This window comes from Pongo abelii, chromosome 10 (assembly GCF_028885655.2).
Source record: "Pongo abelii isolate AG06213 chromosome 10, NHGRI_mPonAbe1-v2.0_pri, whole genome shotgun sequence".
Lineage (NCBI taxonomy): Eukaryota > Metazoa > Chordata > Mammalia > Primates > Hominidae > Pongo > Pongo abelii.
The window spans coordinates 116,396,826-116,416,028 of record NC_071995.2 but is presented as its reverse complement, the minus strand read 5'-3'; the positions used below and the strand labels follow the sequence as shown (position 1 = coordinate 116,416,028).

Here is a 19,203-nt window from a genome sequence, read left to right as displayed (position 1 = left end):
CACTTATTCAACTAATATTTATTGAGCACCTGCTATATATACACCATGCACAACTCTAGACACTGGGGAAACAAGAGTGAGTAAAAGAGACAAAATCCCTTCCCTAGTTTCTATGCTGGGGCATGGGTAGAAGTTGGGCAGACAGTAAGTAAATTAGTAAATTAGGTCATATGATAAGATGATGCAAAATGCTAAGAAGATGGACAAAGCAGAGAAGGATCAGGATGGGGGCTGCAATTTCAATTGAAGTGTTCAGGGATGGTCTCATACCTGAGTGAGAACTTTGCAAAAGTAGTAGTGTGTGATCTGGGTCATTTCCTGTCCTCTGAAAGCCCCTCCCAAAGCCTGGATTTGAACCTTCCCTGGAGGGAGTGATTTTTTTTTTTTTTTTTTTTTTTCACCCAGAGCAAATCCGGTTCTGTTACTGCCGGAAACTCCCTGGGTGACAGGGATTGGATTGGCCTCATGCTGTTCTATACATGGTCCCTGGACCAGCACCATCAGTGTCACCTGACACCTGGCTAGAAATGCACATTCTCGGGGCCCACTCCAGACCTGCCAAATCAGAATTTGCATTTTAAGATGGTCTTAAATGCAATGGCTGTGTCCCCACCCAAATCTCATCTTGAATTGTAGCTCCCAAAATTCCCACGTGTTGTGGGAGGGACCTGGCAGGAGACAATTGAATCACGGGGGCTGTTTCCCGCATACTGTTATTGTGGTAGTGAATAAGTCTCAAGAGATCTGATGGTTTTATAAGGGGAAACCCCTTTTGCTTGATTTTTCATTCTCTCTTGTCGCCACCTTTGGGCTTCCACCATGATTGTGAGGCCTCCCCAACCACATGGAACTGTGAGTCCATTAAACTTCTTTTTCTTTATAAAGTACCCAGTCTCAGGTATGTCTTTATCAGCAGCACAAAAGCAGGCTAATGCAGTCCTGGTGATTCTTTTGCACATTAACGTTTGAGAAACACTTCTCTAGGTGATCTCCAAATTTCTTTCCTGAGCTACTTTTCATTTTCTAGATGATGGTTCTCAAACTTGAGTGTGCACAAGAATCCCCTGGAGGGTTTATTAAAAAAAAAAAAAAAAAAGTTTTCTGGGCTCCACTCCTAGAATCTCAGGTTCAATACCTCTGGGGCAGACTCCTAGAATGTCTCTTTCTATCAAGTTCCCAGGCCATGCTAAGGCTGCTGGCCCTTGGACCCCAGTTTGCAAACCACCACTCTACATTAGAAGTAGTAGTTTAAAAAGCAAAATCAAGCTTTATTGCCCAGCTGGACATTTCATAATGCGAGATGTTTGTGTAAGTCTTTGCTGATGGTTTTTCAGGCTCTTCTGTTCTTACACGCCTTAGCTGCACTCTATAGATAGGAATCTTTTTCATCATCATCTCCCCAGCAAATTCATCCAGTAAATATTGGTGTGATGAGACCAAATGATAACTTGTGATTAGGAGCCAGGCACGGTGGCTCACACCTGTAATCCCAGCACTTTGGGAGGCTGAGGTGGGTGGATCATTTGAGGTCAGGAGTTCGAGACCAGCCTGGCCAATATGGTGAAACCCCATCTCCACTAAAACTACAAAAAATTAGCTGAGTTTGGTGGTAGGCACCTGTAATCCCAGCTACTCAGGAGGCTGAGGCAGGAGAATCACTTGAATCTAGGAGGTGGAGGTTGCAGTGAGCTGACATTGCACTACTGTACTCCAGCTTGGGTGACAGAGTGAGACTCTATCTCAAAAAAAAAAAAAAAAAAAAAGATAACATGTGATAGGAACACAGGCTGCAGGTGAGACACACCTATATTTGAACCCTGACTCTGCTGCCAACTGGTTGTGTGGCTCCTTGGAGTATCAGTTGTTTTGTAGAATGTGGATAATAATATCTACCTTACTAGATTGCTTAATGACAACGGCAACGACAACAAAAAACAAGTAAGGTAATTGTTCAATGACATGTTCATCCTAGTACCCAGTCCATTAGAAGTGTTTAATTAATGTAAGCTAATGCTATTACTAACTTTATGAATTAACTTTGGGGTACCCCTCCACCCAGGAAGCCAGAAACATCTCCTTCATGTCTAACCCCCTTCCCTCCTGCTCCGATTTAATGCCCACTTCCTCCGGAATTATCATTAGCTGTCTTGTTGGCATTCTGAATAGAGAGATTAATGAACTAATAGGAAATTAAGACTCCAAAAGCAATTTGCAGTTATCTAAATTGAGGCGTTTTCATCTAATAGGTTCATGAGAGTGGAATGGAGTTTAGCTCTGAGTGTAGAATGTCAGCACAATTCACATATTGTCTGATAACTGGATTCAGCTGGCAGAAGTTTGCTTTTGCAGTAAGATGCTGATGGATTTCCCAGCCTTCAATCACGTGTTATCTGCATTCTTCCGCCTTCTCAGGGTCCTTCCACAGGTTTCTGCAGAGCTAAGATCTGGTTCCTTGGAAACCTCTCTACCCCTATCTGCATTTCTTGCAGGAAAATGCACAACGTGCTTTGGGTGACACCTGCTCTAGAAAATGAGAGTTTGAACGGAGGTGCTTTTTTCTTTTTCTTTTCTTTTTTTTTTTTTTAATGGGCTGGAATGTGGAAGAGAGGGGAACATCTTCCAAAACCACCAGTGGATAAGTAGCATTTTAACTGTCTCCTATGCTTGTTTTAGCTACCCATTTTCTCTTCTCAGATTATGTTTTGGTTCTGGTTAGTTCAGCCATCTCTGAGCATGTGGGGATTCTTTGCTGCCACTTGGGCTATGAGGGTGAAAAAGACAAACTTGTCCTCGAGATGCTCACAGTCACTGTCAGTTCTCAAGGTGTGCCCTGGCCCCACCTATCTCGGGATCAAGGTGCAAGCTTAACATTGCAGCTTCCTGAGCCCCTCTGCAGATTTCCTGGACCAGGCTCTGAGCATAAGGCCTAGAAACGTGCATTTTACTAAGCCTCTCAGATACTTCGTATTTGTACTTAAGTGTGGACCTGCTGTGGTGCTACATCAAGGTCAGGCGGATGCAGTAATGCACATCAGGGTACTCTGCTGGAGGACCCTGAAGCTAAGTCTTGAAGGAAGAGGAGTTAGCCAGGTGAAGCGGAGTCAGGGTGCTCCGGGCCGAGGAAACAGCCTGAGCAAAAGCTTGGACTGGGACGTTAAAGGCCTTGAGCATATTTTGCAATTGTTTGTACCAGGCAGGAACTGGGGGAGAGTGGAGATGGATTCTGCTTTGCAGCTGCAGGGTGGGCCAGTTATTGCCATGATTCAGGCTGCTGCTACCTGAGGCTCCAGGCAGGGATAGGATGGGGGTGGGAGGCGTTGCTCAGTGCCCAGCCAGACCCACTCCTGGAAAAGCGATCTTGGACTCAGGCTGTCATCATCCCAAGAGTGAGTTGTTTGCCAAGGACAGGACGATGGGGGGAGGAGCATGCTGGTGTCAAGATCACCCTTCCTGTGGGTGGCAGAGTGAGGAACACACACTAGGAGTTGTGATAGTCTCTGAGTCACCTGCTCTCAGGGCCTTAGATTCGAAGGGTCTGATCAGCTAAGGGATTTCAGAGTACTTCATATATGCTTGAGGCTTATTCTTCCCTAGGACCAAGGAGCGCTCACTCCTCTGCTTTGAAGACAGGATGTTATTATAAACTCAGCGGCCAGTGGTCACAGTTTTACATCACCCACTTCCATCTTGTATTCTGATCAGATTTCCAGTTATCTCTTTGACCAGCCGCTGCTACAGAGGCTGCAGCAAATGGCTCGTACCTTGCAGCTGCCTCACCCAGGTACCTGAGACTAAGCCCCTCCCCCTTCCCCAGGTGGTTCAGAACCAGTGACTACCTTTCTCAGGGGTGCAAAATCCCAGCCTCCTTACCTTGAGACGAATAGATTTTATGGTACAGTTTTTCCTGCAGAGATACCCATGGGATCAGGCTGAGACTGGATTCACCTGAAACTACATCCATGCCTGGCTTCTCCCTACTTCCAACCTTGCTTCCTCCACAATGGAATAGGTTTCTTTTTTTCTTTTTTGAGACAGAGTCTCACTCTGTTGTCCAGGATGGAGTACAGAGGCATGATCTCGGCCCACTGCAGCCTCGACCACCCGGATTGAAGCAATTCTCCCGCCTTCACCTCCTGAGTAGCTGGGAGTACAAGTGCCCACCACCATGTCCGGCTAATTTTTGTATTTTTAGTAGAGACAGGGTTTCACTATGTTGGCCAGGCTGGTCTCAAACTCCTGGCCTCAAGTGATCTGCCTGCTTCGGCTCCCCAAAGTGCTGGGATTACAGGCATGAGCCACCGTGCCTGGCTGGAATAGGTTTCTTCTGAGCATACTCCCTCAATAAATCATTTGCAAGAATATTCATTTGAGGATCTGCTTCTGCAAAACTCAACTTATGACAGTGAAACAACAGCAAGGATACAGACTGCAGAGAGAGAGCTGAGTTCAGGTCCTGGCCCTGCCACTCCCTCGCTGTGTGACTCTGGGAAGGTTTCTAAACCTCTCTGATATACAGTGAGGCTAACACATTCATTCCATGTGATGAGATATGTTCATGCCCTGATAATAATGACTTGAGAATTCTTTCAAATTAGAATCTTTAAATACGTCGTTCAGCATTTATTTCGTTGCAAAACCCGACTTTATATGAATGCGAAGTATAAAAAGAAACAGACCCACTAAACCGCTTCCATGGATTGAAGCAACATCGAAATTCTGGAAGATTTTAGCCCATTTTTGCCTTTTCTGTAGTTCTTTTTCTCTGCTTTTCTTTCAGAATTTTCTGAATCAGCCAACTTCTTGGAAGACATGTTACGGGGTTTATTTCCGTTTTTCTCAACCTTGGTACTATTGGCATTTGGGGCCAGATAATTCTTTGTTGTGGGGGCTGTCCTGTCGTTGGAGGATGTTTAACACCATCTACAGTTTCTACCCACTAGATGCCAGGAGCACCCTCTCCTCACTCCCATTTGTGACCATCAAAAACGTCTGCAGACATTGCCAAATGTCTCCCAGGGGTCCCAACTGCCCCCAGGAGAGAGCTACTCATTCCTAAGCCATGGGACTGTGGTGTGCATTATTCAGTTTTAGATGTCAACTTGCAGTTGCTTGACCTGCGCTTGGACTCATTACTCTCATAGTCAACTTATAGGGTGAATCCTTGTATATATTTCAGGTTATAGGGTGAACTATAGGGTGATCCACTCTATAATTATAGGGTGATATAGGCATTATAATCCCTATTATACAAGGGGGTGATCAACCATCCCAGTTTGTCTGGGACTTTCTGAGGTTTAGCACTGAAAGTCCCAAGTGCCTAGAAACCCTTCGGTCAGGCCTAGGTTAGCCACCTTACAATAGACGTAGGTCTTTACTAACTAAAAACATTCTGTATGTTCCAATGTTCCAGTTGAGGTCACTGCCCACTTCTGTAGGAGTGAGACCCGTGATCGTTCCCCTAGTAAGGTAAGACACGGTGTTTGGAAGCCTGAGTTAACAGCGCAAAATTTCCAGTGTATTTCAGTGGTGTTTTCATGGCCTTTATATGAGTCCTCTTTCCTCGTGCCTGCAGTAGCTGGCCAGACATGCTTGTACCGACTTCTTTTTATGTAAGCAGTCACTTTACTAATTTTTACTTAAGTAAGCCATGAACTTCTCAATTGAGTTTTGCCATGTTAGTGGATCTTTTCACTTGGATTCGTACACATCAAAATCCAAGTGAAAATGTCGAATAACACAGCAAAACCAAGCACATCTTGATTTTCCCTCTTGCCCTGTGCATTCTGCTCTCCTATGTTCTTGCATCAAAATATATTTTACCTAAAAATGTCCAATTTTTTTGCAAAATCGCTGCAGCCACAGGTGATGAGGAGATAAAAGTGTGAAGTAAGCCATGGCTGGTTTGAGCCACCATTACACTAATTTACCCAGACCTTAAAAAGTGGGGAAATGATGAGTGCCGATGTCGCAGCTGCTGCGAAGTTCCTGGAAGCTTCGGGAGTTTGTACAACAGGCAGGATATTGGCAGGATATAATTATGAGCAAGTATTTCAGAGATCACCAGCTTGAATCTTGAACTTACTTTTCTATTAATAGAAACACTTCAGTTTTTGCAATAATTATAATGGGAGTTAATCATCCTATATATGCGTTTTTACCTATGATAAGCAAAAATTTAGGTCTAATTATAGTTGTATCTGAGGGATGCTTATAATTCTACTGGGGGCTGAGGTGGGATTAGATATGATAATGATGATGATAATTATGATGATGCTATCATGTATTGGGGCTCACCCAGGTGCCAGACATTTTGCTAAACACTTTACATGCATGATCTCATTTAATCCTTGCCACAACTATGGAAAGTAGGGTCTGTTATTACCCCCATTTTACAGACGAGGAAACAGAGGGCTTCAGAAGTAAACAACTGGCTCGAAGTGTCACAGTGGGTGGATCTGTTGCTGAAACCCACTGATCACTCGGATTCAAGATCCCAGACTTTTAACCACTTTACATGGGCGAAGGGCTGGCTACACAGCAGGCCGGCAACAAATGCTACGTGTCACTCTGCTTGCCCTTTAACTAAACAAGCAGAACAGTGTATAAGAATCTAGTCTCAATTCCAACCTGGACCAAAGCTTTTCCTCATCCCTCCCCCAGCCTGCCACACGCTCCCATCATCCTTTCTCGAATTGAAAGACGACAAATGGATCTTCGTGTTCTGATGAACACCTCTGGGTTCAGAGAGCCAAGAAGACTCTACAGTCACTTTCTTCTTTTTCAGGGAAGGCGAGGGAGAGGAGAGGAGAGAGGGTACAGCAAGTAATACATTTACAGCTTCCCTTACAGTGTCCTTTTATGGAGAGAAAAGTGCTGGGGGTTCCTGGTGATTTTTCATGATGTCCTTGGAGCCCAAGATCTGATTTATATGTCAGTACTCCCTACCGCCCTTTGCTCATTTGTATTGTGGTTAGCTATAGGCTAAAGAGCTAGACCCCACTGAGTTGTCAGCAGTGAGGGAAAGGGTGTTTTGATATCCTGCACTTGGAGCATACAGAGGCATTTCTAGAAGCATTGGCTCAAACAAGAGACCACAGGGGAACTCACATGAGACCAGAATGCTCAGTTGGGGTATGCAGTGAACCAAGCCCTGCTGCAAAGGGGGCAAGGATTTGGTTTCGTGATTTTTTTTTTTTTTTTTTGCGAGAAGCCTTCAGGAACACTTAATGCAGTGACCTGGAAAAGGAAAGCAGGTACAGAGAGTAGGGAAGATAATGAGAGGGGAACTTTGCTGCCCTTTAATTGCAAGTTTCTGCTGCCAGAGAGGGTCTTTTCAAAATGCTTAGCCAGCATTCGCCTCCCTGTTTAAAATCCTTCATTAGCTCCCCCTTGCTCTCGGCGAAATCCAACTTCATGATGAGACCGTGCGCCATGTTTGCTTACTCCTCTGTCCCCTCGCACCTCTCCCCTCTTCGTGCCCAGAGCTGCAGCTTCCCTGAGCCATCAGTCCCTGTGGCAGGCCATGTGCCCACTCATTGACATGTCTTTGCACCCCATTGCTACTGCCTGGATCTTTCTTGCACACCTCTGCTGGCTCTTATTTATCTTTCGAGCTCAGCTCAGCCACCACTTTCCTCCAGGAAGCCTTCCCTAACTCCCCTCAAATCTGACGTGCCACCTTCTGCCCTTTCCTGTCACACCATATTACATACTACTATGTTTTATTTGTCTATTTACCTGTCTGTCTTCCTGACTAGACTTTAAACTCTTTGAAGGCAGGGCCATCTCATTTCTGGACTGTTCACTGTTTAAACCTCTAGCGCCAGCACAGTGCTTGGCACATGGTAAATGCTCAGTAAATATTTGTTGCTTGAGTAGATCTCAGTAGGGACTTCTGGAGAGAGGGCGGTTCTTGCCAATACGAGCTCCCCAAATCTGGTTCAAATCCAGCTGGGCTCATTTCTAAGAGGCAATTTGGGTGCAGTAGGATGAGTAGAAAGATGTTCATGCTTGAAGCCACAAGAGATGGGTTTACATTCTTGGACAGTAAATTTCTTGCTAGACTGCAAGATCTTTAAAGAAAGAATTCTTGTCTTATTTGATTATTATTCCCCCAGTGCCTAGCATAGCCCTTTGGCCCAGAGGAGGAGCACAGTGTTTTCTTGTGGGCATGCATGGATGAATTGTCCCAATTCTGCCCATCACTATCTGAATGACTGAGCTTGTTACTGGACTCCAGTCTTCTTGACTTAAAAATGGGTGTACATGGAATACTATGCAGCCATACAAAAGGACGAGATCATGTCCTTTGCACGAACATGGATGGAGCTGGAGGCCATCATCCTTAGCAAACTAACGCAGGAACAGAAAACCAAATACCACATGTTCTCACTTATAAGTGGGAGCTAAATGATGAGAACACATAGACAGAAAGAGAGGGACAGGCCAGGCACAGTGGCTTACGCCTGTAATCCCAGCACTTTGGGAGGCCAAGGTAGGCAGATCACGTGAGGTCAGGAGTTTGAGACCAGCCTGGCCAACATGGTGATACCCTGTCTCTACAAAAAATACCAAAATTAGCTGGGCATGGTGGCACACTCCTGTAATCCCAGCTACTCGGGAGGCTGAGGCAGGAGAGTCACTTGAACTGGGGGCGGAATTTGCAGTGAGCTGAGATTGCACCACTGCACTTCAGCCTGGGGACAATAGACATGGCGGCCTACTTGAGCAGGGAGTGTGGGAGGAGGGAGAGGTTACACACACAAAAAATAACTACTGGGTACTAGGCTTAGTACCTGGGCGATGAAATAATCTGTACAACAAATCCCCGTGGCACGACACAAGTTTACCTATGTAACAAACCTGTACATGTCCCCCTGAACCTAAAATAAAAGTGAAAAAGCAAAAGAAAATACTGGGGGGGAAAATAACAGTTAAAAAGAGTCTTAAACTTCAAGTCTTAAACTTAATTGCAGTCTAAAACTTGAATTGGGGTTTTAAAACCATGCACATAGAAGACTTAGAATTATATATTACATGATTACACATGACTACATAATGGGGCCACATCAATGAGAATTTACCACTTCTGTTTTCTGAAGAATGAATGAGCAAAATGAATGTATTAGATCTGCAGTGAGAGTAAACAAACAGATAAGTTATCTCAAACAGAATCTAATAAGGGTTAAAATATATGTAAAACATTTCACACAGTTTATCTCACATGGTAAAGGGAAATAATTATTATTCCTATTCTCATTGTCAATATTGTGATTCCATAGCCATATATAAATTGATATCCACTATTTTATTAACAAAAGGAAGCCAACAAAAGCTAGATGTTCAGTACTTTTCACATATTACATGGGTGTAACAATATCCACCTCTTAAGAGATTGCTGTTCAGGGGAAACAGGTTGTGTAATTTAGCACCTGGCTCAAAGTTTGTGCTTGTTTAATGTTTCCTCAATTGGATATTAAGAGCCAGGTTTTTAAAATGTTCCATGTGCACTCTGGAAGGAAAGACTGGGCCCTATTCAGACAGATTATTGTAAAGTTAGCTGGTATGGAACAAGAAAAAATAGGAGGAGTGAGAGATCGAAGCTGATCGGAGCAAATTTTCATCCGTTGGTTAGAATCGCCCAATGAACAGTGAGAAATTGACGTGACAGTCTTCCCTAGGAGAGGTCTTGCCTGTCCCTCCTGTGAACGCCAGCATTCGGATTCCAGCTCTGCGCCAGGCTCTAGGCTTGTGACTGCTTCACAGGGGGTCATGACACCTCTTTCAAGAAAACAACAGAGCTGCTTGTGAAAGAGACCATTTGTCCCCCACAGTTCCCATGGAGATCCAGTTTGCTTCTGGTCAAATCCTTCCCCCCAGCCCCGCACTGGGAAGAAGGGAGGGAAGAAAGAAGCAAATACAGAGGGGGCATCATCACATTTCACAAACAAAGAAGGATTCGATTTGTAAGAAATAGAAATAGCCTTTCAAAAACGTTTTAATAGGGATTAGAATGTTTCTAAATCTGCAGTGTTTGACAGATTTCCCCTTCTGCCTATTCTTCCTCCTCTTTCCCTCCATCTCTCTGATACTTACCCACCAGATAAAAAGCACCAGGCACCTTTCAATGAAGGAGGAAAGGAAAGGGAGGTAGCACATGAGGGACCTAGATTCTGCCCTCAAGATAAATTCACATATTTAATTTTCAGACAGAGATGATGTCTCATTTAGCCAGCAACTCCCTTGGGGGAATGAGATGTTCCTCGTAAGCAACTTTTCCTGATAACTGAAGCTTATCCTATTAAACCTTAGAAGTTAAAAGAAAAAAGAAGTGAACTATTTGCCATGAAAGTTTTAAATAAATCCTTTCCAAGTTTGCAGGCTCTATGAGGGTGGCAGGGCATTTTCTGTGTGTGCTCAGAGTGGGTCATATCCCTGCCTGCTAAAGCGTCGACCTATTTGGTGCCTATGTGGTACTACTTAGACATTCTCTCATTAGATGCTCTCTTGCCCTGTCAGGAAGGGCAGACCTGTGATTCAGGCTCAAGTCAGCTTGATTCCAAAGTGCAAACTTTTGACCATTTCTGGAACCATATAGGACCTTCCCTGGTGCCTGGGAATCCTTCAGACCCACCATCTTGAAACATGGGGCTCCTCCTGGCCCACATCTGGTGTGGAGGTTTGCCTTCTTTCATGTTGTTGGGGGCAGTCGGCTGTATCCACCCCACATCTTCCCTTCCTTCTTGGGAAATGGAGCACCTGGAGAACCAAATTCATTAAGGGCTGACAGCTGGAGATGCATGAGGAGCCAAGGGGCAGAAGGCTTGGTTTTTGTGTGAGAGCCGTGGGGAAGGCCACATTCGTGCTCTGAATTTCTGTTAATAATCCTGATGTTTTAATTGGGCTCCCCTGTTTCCACAGACCCAGAGACAAGGATGTGAGGACAAGTGGTTTATTTGAGAGGTGATCCCAGGCCACACCAATAGAGGAGTGGGAAGTGAGACAGAGAGTTAAGGCAGCTGGTAATGGGTGCATCAAAGAGCAGGTGCTTGGGGGGATTGGGGTGCAGTCCTAAAATGAGCATGCCTCTGGGTCATGCCACCCATGAGAGAGGGGGCTGGAATATCCATCAACCAATGCCCATCTATAGTTGGTTGAGGTCTCCAAGTGTTCCAGCCAGCCCATGTTTCCAGGCAGAGAAAGTCCTCCAGCAGAGGATCTTAGGGGCTTGCTGTAGAAAGCTGCTGCACAAACTAGCAACAATTATGGTAACTACCATAATAAAAAAGATAGCACCTGCCACTGCTTGAGTTTCTACTGTGTGCCAAATATTTGTTCTGGGCACCTTACTTGCATTATATCATTAGTCCTCACTGCAACCCAGAGAGGCAAGAGGCTACAATTGTCCCCACCTTACAGATGGGGAAACTGAGGCTCTGAGTGGATCGGCAGCTTGCCCAAGTTATCTCAGCCAGGGAGTGGTGGTATCAGGATTTGAACCTAGGTTTGTTTTATATACTTTCCCCATTTTCCTTTCGGAGGAGAACATTGTATTCCAAAAGATTGAGGCTCCCATTCATCTCTCATCTGGGAAGTAGAATGTATTCCTCTGATATGGTAGTTCTCAAGTTTCACGTGTGCTTGCTTAAAATTTGCATTCCCAACAGACACTTACCCAATCAGGACCTCGGAGAGTGAGGCCTGGGAATCTAATTTTGAAGCAGGTGGTCTCCTGGTAAATTATATGCTAGTAGCTCTTTCTTCCATGGGTAAGGAAAAGGAAAAGCCACATTTTGGGAAAATGATGCACATTTCCAGCTGGAAAAACAGTTTCCGTTAAGTGGGACATAGTGTGCTTGCAAAGCCTTGCTGTGGTACCTCTTCCCTCTGTCTCCAGAGTCTGTAATTTCAGGGCTCGTCTAATCCTGCTGACTCTGTTAGCAGATCCTGGATGTGCAGGCCCTCGTTCTTGACATCTGAACCTCCGTGCAAGGTTTAAGTGCCTGGGCATTGGAGATGTTTCTCTTGGGGTTTTCTGCATGAGCAAGGCCGTGTTTCCACTGCTAATGCTGCCCACTGAAGCCCCTGGCTGGAAGGAAGAGTGTTCGGTCTCCCACTTCTGGGACAGAGGTCAAGGAGGGCTTTTCCATTACTACAAGAGACAAGCAATAAGGGACTCTGGAGAGGAAGAATGCCAAGGAGGAGAGCAGGAAACAGGCCAAGGTCATGGGCAGCCTTACCTGTCCTGTCTTGGGTTAGCAGTGGTCTACAGTTTAAATTAAATTGCATGCCCCTGATTCAAAGTGCTGCCCACGAGATACCAACAGGGCTTCTTTGCATCTGCAAGGCACTCTTCCAGCTGGGTTTATTAGAGATGACTTACAGGTGGGGGTGTTAGAAAGGAAAAAAATTCTTTCTTGAAGTTTCTGGGGTGGAGTCCAGCTATTCCAAGTGCAGAAACTTCTTGGACCGACTCCCCTTTGACATCAGATTCCCCACAGCTCAGGGCTTCCCAAACATCGGTCTGGCCATGTCATGGTCCTCAGAAACCTTCAGTGGCTTCACAGCACCTGCAGATTCAAATGCAGACCCTTTGCCTTAGCTTTTGGGGTCCCCACCACCTCTCCTTCCTCATGTCCCCACCATTCATGTTGTTCTCTTCACTTTAAAAGTTCTCATCACTTTAAAAGTCTCACTGACCTTTAACTTTTGACCCTTGAACTCACCACACTTGTCCTGCCCTCCAAACCTTTGTGCTGGAACTTGGCTTCCCCTACCCTTGACACCTACTCAAGGACCTCCCTCATACCCCATCATTCCCCCCATCCCATTTCCCTGAAATATTTTTTCATGATCTTATGACACCTGCAATTATTTGATTCATCTGCTTATACATTTATCATCCCTCCCCATAAACAGAGAGGCTGCATTAGCCTTGTTCATTGTGAATCTCCAGTATCTGGGGCACTCCAGGCCAAGCTCAGTGTTGAATGAATGAAAGGCCTGTTTCACATTTAGCAGATCTCTGCATCAGGGCTTTGAAGCATCATGAGCTTTCCCGTGGGGGCTGGGACCTTTCCCATAAGTCTGAGAATCTGAGGGTCTTAGAAAAGGAATAGACAAAGAAAGCCAGGTCATAGTAACCTGGGATTTTGATTATCCTTGTGAAGTCAAGCATCTGTATTGGGAAGAGTTAGGTGTTATCTTAGGCTTGACTCAAAGAAGGGCATTTTGACTCAGGTAGTTAAAGCTCCCGGGAACCTTCTGCTTTACCCACACCTACCCCCAAGATGTTAAAGCAAAAAGAGTGCAAGTTATGAAGGCATTTAGCATTGTGGTTAAAAGTTGAGCTTGGGACCTCTGTCTCTTACTGGCCATTTGACATTAGGTAAGGTATCCAAATTTGATGAGCCTGAGTTTCTCACTCTGTAAAATGGGACTAATAATAATTGCTACTTCTTAGGGCTCTTACGAGGATTAAAATGAATGATGTAAAGCACTCAGGATATTACCTGACACATCATACATGTTAGTTCTTGTTATTTTCAGCGTCCTACAGTCTTTATGACATTCATGACCAACAGCACTGCCAAATGTTTTTCAACCGTCTTAGACTTTCTAGTGCCAAGAGCTATGTCCTCTTTTTGTAGATTCCAAAATGTCTAAGTCAACTTTTCCCAGTCTAACTCAGACATTTGTCTAACACTCTGTCATGATTTTATCATAATTACATATCCGCTCTACTGTTTTTACTTATTTTCTATTTATGGCCTTTTTAAACTCAAATTTATTGAAAGATGAAAATGTATCTTATTATCATAAATGAAAAATCAACATCATTTGCCATTAATATAAGGTGTGTTAGTCTGTTATGCATTGCTATAAAGGAATACCTGAGGCTGGGTAATTTATAAAGAAAATAAATTTATTTGGCTCATGGTTCTGCAGGCTGTACAAGTATGGCACCAGCATCTTCTTGGCTTCTGGTAAGGTCTCATAGCAGAAGGAGAAGGGGGAGCAGGGGTGTCACATGGCGAGAGAGGGAGCAAAAGAGATAGAAGGAGATGCCAGGCTCCCTTAAACAATCAGATCTCAGGGTCTCTAATAGAGTGAGAACTCACTCATTACCTTAAGGAAGGCACCAAGCCATTTGTGAAGGATCCACCCTCATGACCCAAACACTTTCCACTAGGTCCACTTCCAACTTGGAGGTCACGTTTCAACATGAGATTTGGAAGGGACAAATATTCAAACCATCTCATAAGGCAACCTGGAAAAAATAAATGTTCAAATGGAAAAATAATTGATAAAATTCCCTGTGGATACTGCTGCCTGTTGAAATCTGGGACTGGAGATAGCACGTGTTGGAGAGACCCCTCTGGTGCCATCAGATTGGAAGAGAATTGGAGAGGAGCTTACATATCACCCTGTGATTCAGCATTGTCTCATATTGCCTATGTCCCTCCTTGCTCCCCTTCTGCACTGTTGGTGGTCCCAGGTCTAACTTTTTCAGAGAGGAATTCAGAGCCCCATCAGAGCCATAAAAGACCAAACAAGAGAAAAACTGGGGAAATGTGCACAAATATTCCAAAACAATCAGCTGGGCTGGTGGCTCTCACACCTGAGCATGCATCCAGTTCACCTAGAGGGCTTGTTCAGACCCACAGTGCTGCCTGCTGCAGCCTAGCCTCCGAGTACTGATTCAGCAGATCTGCCAGGGGGCCCCAGAAAAGCTCCCAGGTGGTGCTTATGCTGCTGGTCCAAGGACACTACTTTCAGAACCACTGAACTAGACTAATTGGAGGAATCAATGTTGAGTCTGTGCCTGCATATTCAAACCATTATTTTAAAGAGAACTATCAAATCAGGAAACGAGTAGGGGGCAACTGTAAAGTTCCTACTTCTGAGTTTAGTGTATACGTCTATTTTAATACTAAATCTTCAAGCAGTCTGAGGGCCACCATCTGGAAAAGATGTTGGCTGCTGGAAGTTAGACTGGTACGTGCAAAATGGTAAAATAATTCAAGGGGATATGAATGGGGCACTTACGGCATCTTCCACAGCGTGTATCTATCCTATTGACATAAAACTCTAAAAGAAAAGGACAAAGCCAGGCTGCAGTAATTTGTGATTTTTATTATCCTTGTGAAGTTAGGCAACTCCAGGGGAAAGAGCAAGGTGTCCCCTTTGGCTCCTCTCAAAGGAAGACATTATCATTCTAAACTCTTCAACTTTATGCCTCTAAAACTTAATACCTGGCACTGATTTCATTATAATTGGAAGCCCTGGTTGAATGTGTCCTACAGCTTGAGCCTTTAAGAAAAATGAGCGGCCACCTTCGGGACCACCGACCCCAGTTTTCTGTCAGGGCAAGTCAGTTAATCCCAGTTTTTCCATCTGTGAAATGGGAGTGATAATAATGCCCATTTTGTGAAGTTGTTATAAAGATTAAATGACATGGTATAAAATGAGTCTTCAAGTAAATGGAAGATGATGAGAAGAATTGTGATGATGATCATAAATACAGGCTGATGGGAAAAGCATGATATTTGATATTTTTTAAAACATGAAGTCCGTTGGGCAGTGCTAATAAAACAGCTGCCATCCATTCTTGGACCACCCAAGACTTACCTGAGAGAGTGGGATACTAGAAGCCTCTCTCCAGAGTTAATTTCCTGGTTTGCTGAGGATATGCCTTTGCAGTAGCTGCCCCATCTCATCTCACATCTTAGTATCCACAGCACCCAGAGCTTTCCAGACCACTGGGGGCATCCCATCTATCCACCTATCCATCTACCTACCCATCCATCATCCATCCATCCATCCATCCATCCATCCATCCATCCATCCATCCTTCCATCCATCCATCTATCCATTTATTTATCCATTCACTTTCTCATCTATCCACACATCACCCATCAATCTATCTGTTCATTCATTTCCCATCCATTCATCTATTTATCTATCCATCTATCCACCCACTCATCCAACCACCCGTCCATCCACCTACCCATTTATCCATCTATTCATCCACCCATCCATCTACCATCCATCCATCTGTTCAGCCACCTATCAATCTATCCACCCAACCATCCACTCACCCACCCATGCATCAATCCATCTACCAATTTATGCATCCACCTACCCATCCATCCATCTGTGAATTCATTCACCCATTCATCTACTCACCCATCTATCCCCCATCCGTCTGCCCATCCATTCACCCATCCATTCATCCACCCATCCATCCATCCATCCATCCATCCATCCATCCATCCATCCATCCATCCACCCACCCACCCATCCATCCATCCATCCATCCACCCATCCATCCATCCATCCATCCACCCACCCATCTACCCACTCTCTCAGCCATTCACCTGTCCATCTTTCTCTCTCTTTATCTTTCTCAGGTTAAAGTGCCACAACAAATGCACCAAAGAAGCCCCACCCTGTCATCTTCTGATCATCCACCGAGGAGGTAACTATTTAAAACTTACTGCCCTGGGGTAGGGGTGAGGTGGGGCTCCTGCAGGTCCCCCACATAGCTGTCCCATCAGGTTGGTTCTGAATACCTCTTGATGCCCACATACTTCCAGCATCGTTTCTTTCTCTCTGACACCATTCTTCCTGACATCTGTCTCCTTTATCCTCCCCTATGCCTGTTCTCCCTATTTCTTGCCCCTCTACTGGTCCCTCGGACACTTTAGCCCCCTTTGTCTCCCCACTTAACTGCTGCTCTCTCATTCTGTCTCCTCTCTTAATTTCTAGCCTCTTCTGTTCACCAATCCCATTGCTTTTCTTCCCACCAAAAAAGAGCACTGGCTGGGTGTTTTTCCATTGTGTGTTCTCTAGATTTAATCAATTGGCCTTGCAAAAGTAGGCATGAGGAGGGGTATGTCTTGGGCCTGTTGGATTGGGCCATTTGTGTCCCATCTCCTGGGGCCCTAGGAGTGTCTGGGTCAACATGTCCACATAGGGAAGTAGCAGCACTGGGAGAGCCGCTACCAGGATTCCACTGCAAAAGCAAGATGAATCTGGCTGGAAGGAAAGACAGAAGGAAAGGCTTTTCCCTGGCTGCCAAGGACTTACTTATAAGGGACACTGCCTTGGGAACTTTTGTAGTCCAGCTTTCAAAATAGTTCCCCTGATCCTTGCCCTATGGGGTGATCACCCCCAAACTCCATTATCCATATTGAAATTTATCTCTGAGGGAGTTTCTGGACCTGTGCTGCCCAATACAGTAGCTACTAGCTACATTTGACTATTTAAATTTAGATTAATTAAAATCAAATAAAAAGACAAATTTAATTACTCAGTCACACCAGCCACATTTCAAGGGCTTATATTGGTACAAATATAGAACGTTTTTTTGATTGCAGAAAGTTCTACTGCGCATCATAGGCCAGATCCTTGCTATTCAAAGCATTGTCCGTGGACCAGCAGCATCAGGAGCACCTGGGAGCTTGTTAGAAATGCATGATTTATGGCTCCACCTCAGACCTACTGAATAAGAATCTTCATTTTAAACAAGATCTGCAGGGAATTCCTATGCACCTTAAAGCTGAGAAGCACTGCTCTAGAGCAGGAGTCAGACATAAACTAAGATGCCTATGAAGGCCAAGTAGATGCCCTAAATGAGAGAAGTTGGCCAGATGGGGCTGTGGGACACTGGAAAACCCAAGTGCCATCTAGAGAGGATAGCCAGCCACTCCAGCTATGTGGACCTACATTGCCAGCATTTCTGACATTTCCAACAAAAGCCCAAATAGAGAATTCTATGTGCCATATGCTTATTTTTTATTTATTCAATGTTTTTTGAGACGGAGTCTCTCTCTGTTGCCCAGGCTGGAGTGCAGTGGCGTGATCTCGGCTCACTGGAACCTCCGCCTCCTGGGTTCAAGCGATTCTCCTGCCTCAGCCTCCTGAGTAGCTGAGATTACGGGCACTCACCACCATGCCCAGCTGCTTTTTGGATTTTTAATAGAGACAGGGTTTCACCATGTTGGTGAGGCTGGTCTCGAACTCCTGACCTGGTGATCCACCTGCCTCTGCCTCCCAAAGTGCTGGGATTACAGGCATGAGCCACCGCGCCTGGCCCATATGCTTATTTTTAAATGTAAGCAGTTTATTAAAATATTTTAAAGTCATGCTGGCTGCTTCCCTGCAAGCCCCTCATCTATAGGATGGACAGAGCCTTCAAATCACCAGGGAGCAACTTTAGGATACAGTAACTTGCTAACCTGACACTGAGTCCTTCTTCCCTGTCCTCTCATTTTCCCACTCCCATCTCCCCTGGGCTTGATCAGTGCATATTCCTGGGAATCTGCCCTAATTTAGAATGAACCCAAGGGAAACTTAAAGAAGGAGGCAAACTGCTGCTGAAAGCACTGTGATGTGTCCCAAAGCCAACGGGCAGTTGGTTTTCGATGATCTTTGCATTGTTTATCTCCAAAAACAGAGAAAATTGCAAGTGAAGGCAAAGTCTTCAGCTCCCTTCTCTTGCCCTTCCCACCCCACATCCTTAATTGAGAACCATCTGTTCCTTGAATAACTGTATACACTCAATGAGGCTATTTTAAAACCTGAATTCTCACCTCTCTTGAGACCCTGCCTTGGGTCAGCCTCATTGGAAAAATTGCCTCCCACCAAATTCTCCTCTGTAGAAGGTTCTGCTAGAGGCTGATTCCCATATGGACAGAAGCAGCCTGCTGGAAGGTGATGGCTCGCAGAGGCTGACATTTGAAGAAGGGCTCCCTCCCATCCACCCTCAAGGCCATGCCGCCTTTTGTTCAAAGGTGGCAGGTGTCTGTATATTCAGAGCGAACTGAACTTTGCAGAAATCCACCAGCTTCTTGCTTTTTCTCTCCGTTGGTTGGAAGTTGAAAATATAGTCAGTTTCCATGGTGATGGCAGCTCAGGCTAAGCAGAGAAATGAAATCCCTGGGTCAATCCGGAGCTTAAACTGCTCAACCAACACCCTCCCCTCACCACTGCAATAAAAAAATAAATAAATAAAACACACACACAGACACACAAGGCAAACAAACAAAAAACAGCTAACAAATAACAATACCAGGCATCAAATTTGATTTTGAGCTTCTCATTTTTGTCCCTTGCTGTGTTCCCTGTGAGTAACAGAAGTAACAGAAGGGAGAGGGGCTTGGGCGATATGATTTAGATCAGGAAGCATTTATTTAGCAT

General features: G+C 44.9%; 1 protein-coding gene across 1 annotated transcript in view; it reads left to right on the top strand.

The window, feature by feature from the left end:
- The window catches only part of KSR2 (kinase suppressor of ras 2), a 506,187-nt gene that overhangs the window by 400,694 nt on the left and 86,290 nt on the right, over positions 1-19,203 (top strand). Inside the window, exons 8-9 of the mRNA XM_063712264.1 lie at positions 16,413-16,480; positions 17,829-17,841. Of these exons, the coding sequence (XP_063568334.1) occupies positions 16,413-16,480; positions 17,829-17,841 (81 nt within the window). The remainder of the gene's footprint in view (positions 1-16,412; positions 16,481-17,828; positions 17,842-19,203) is intronic.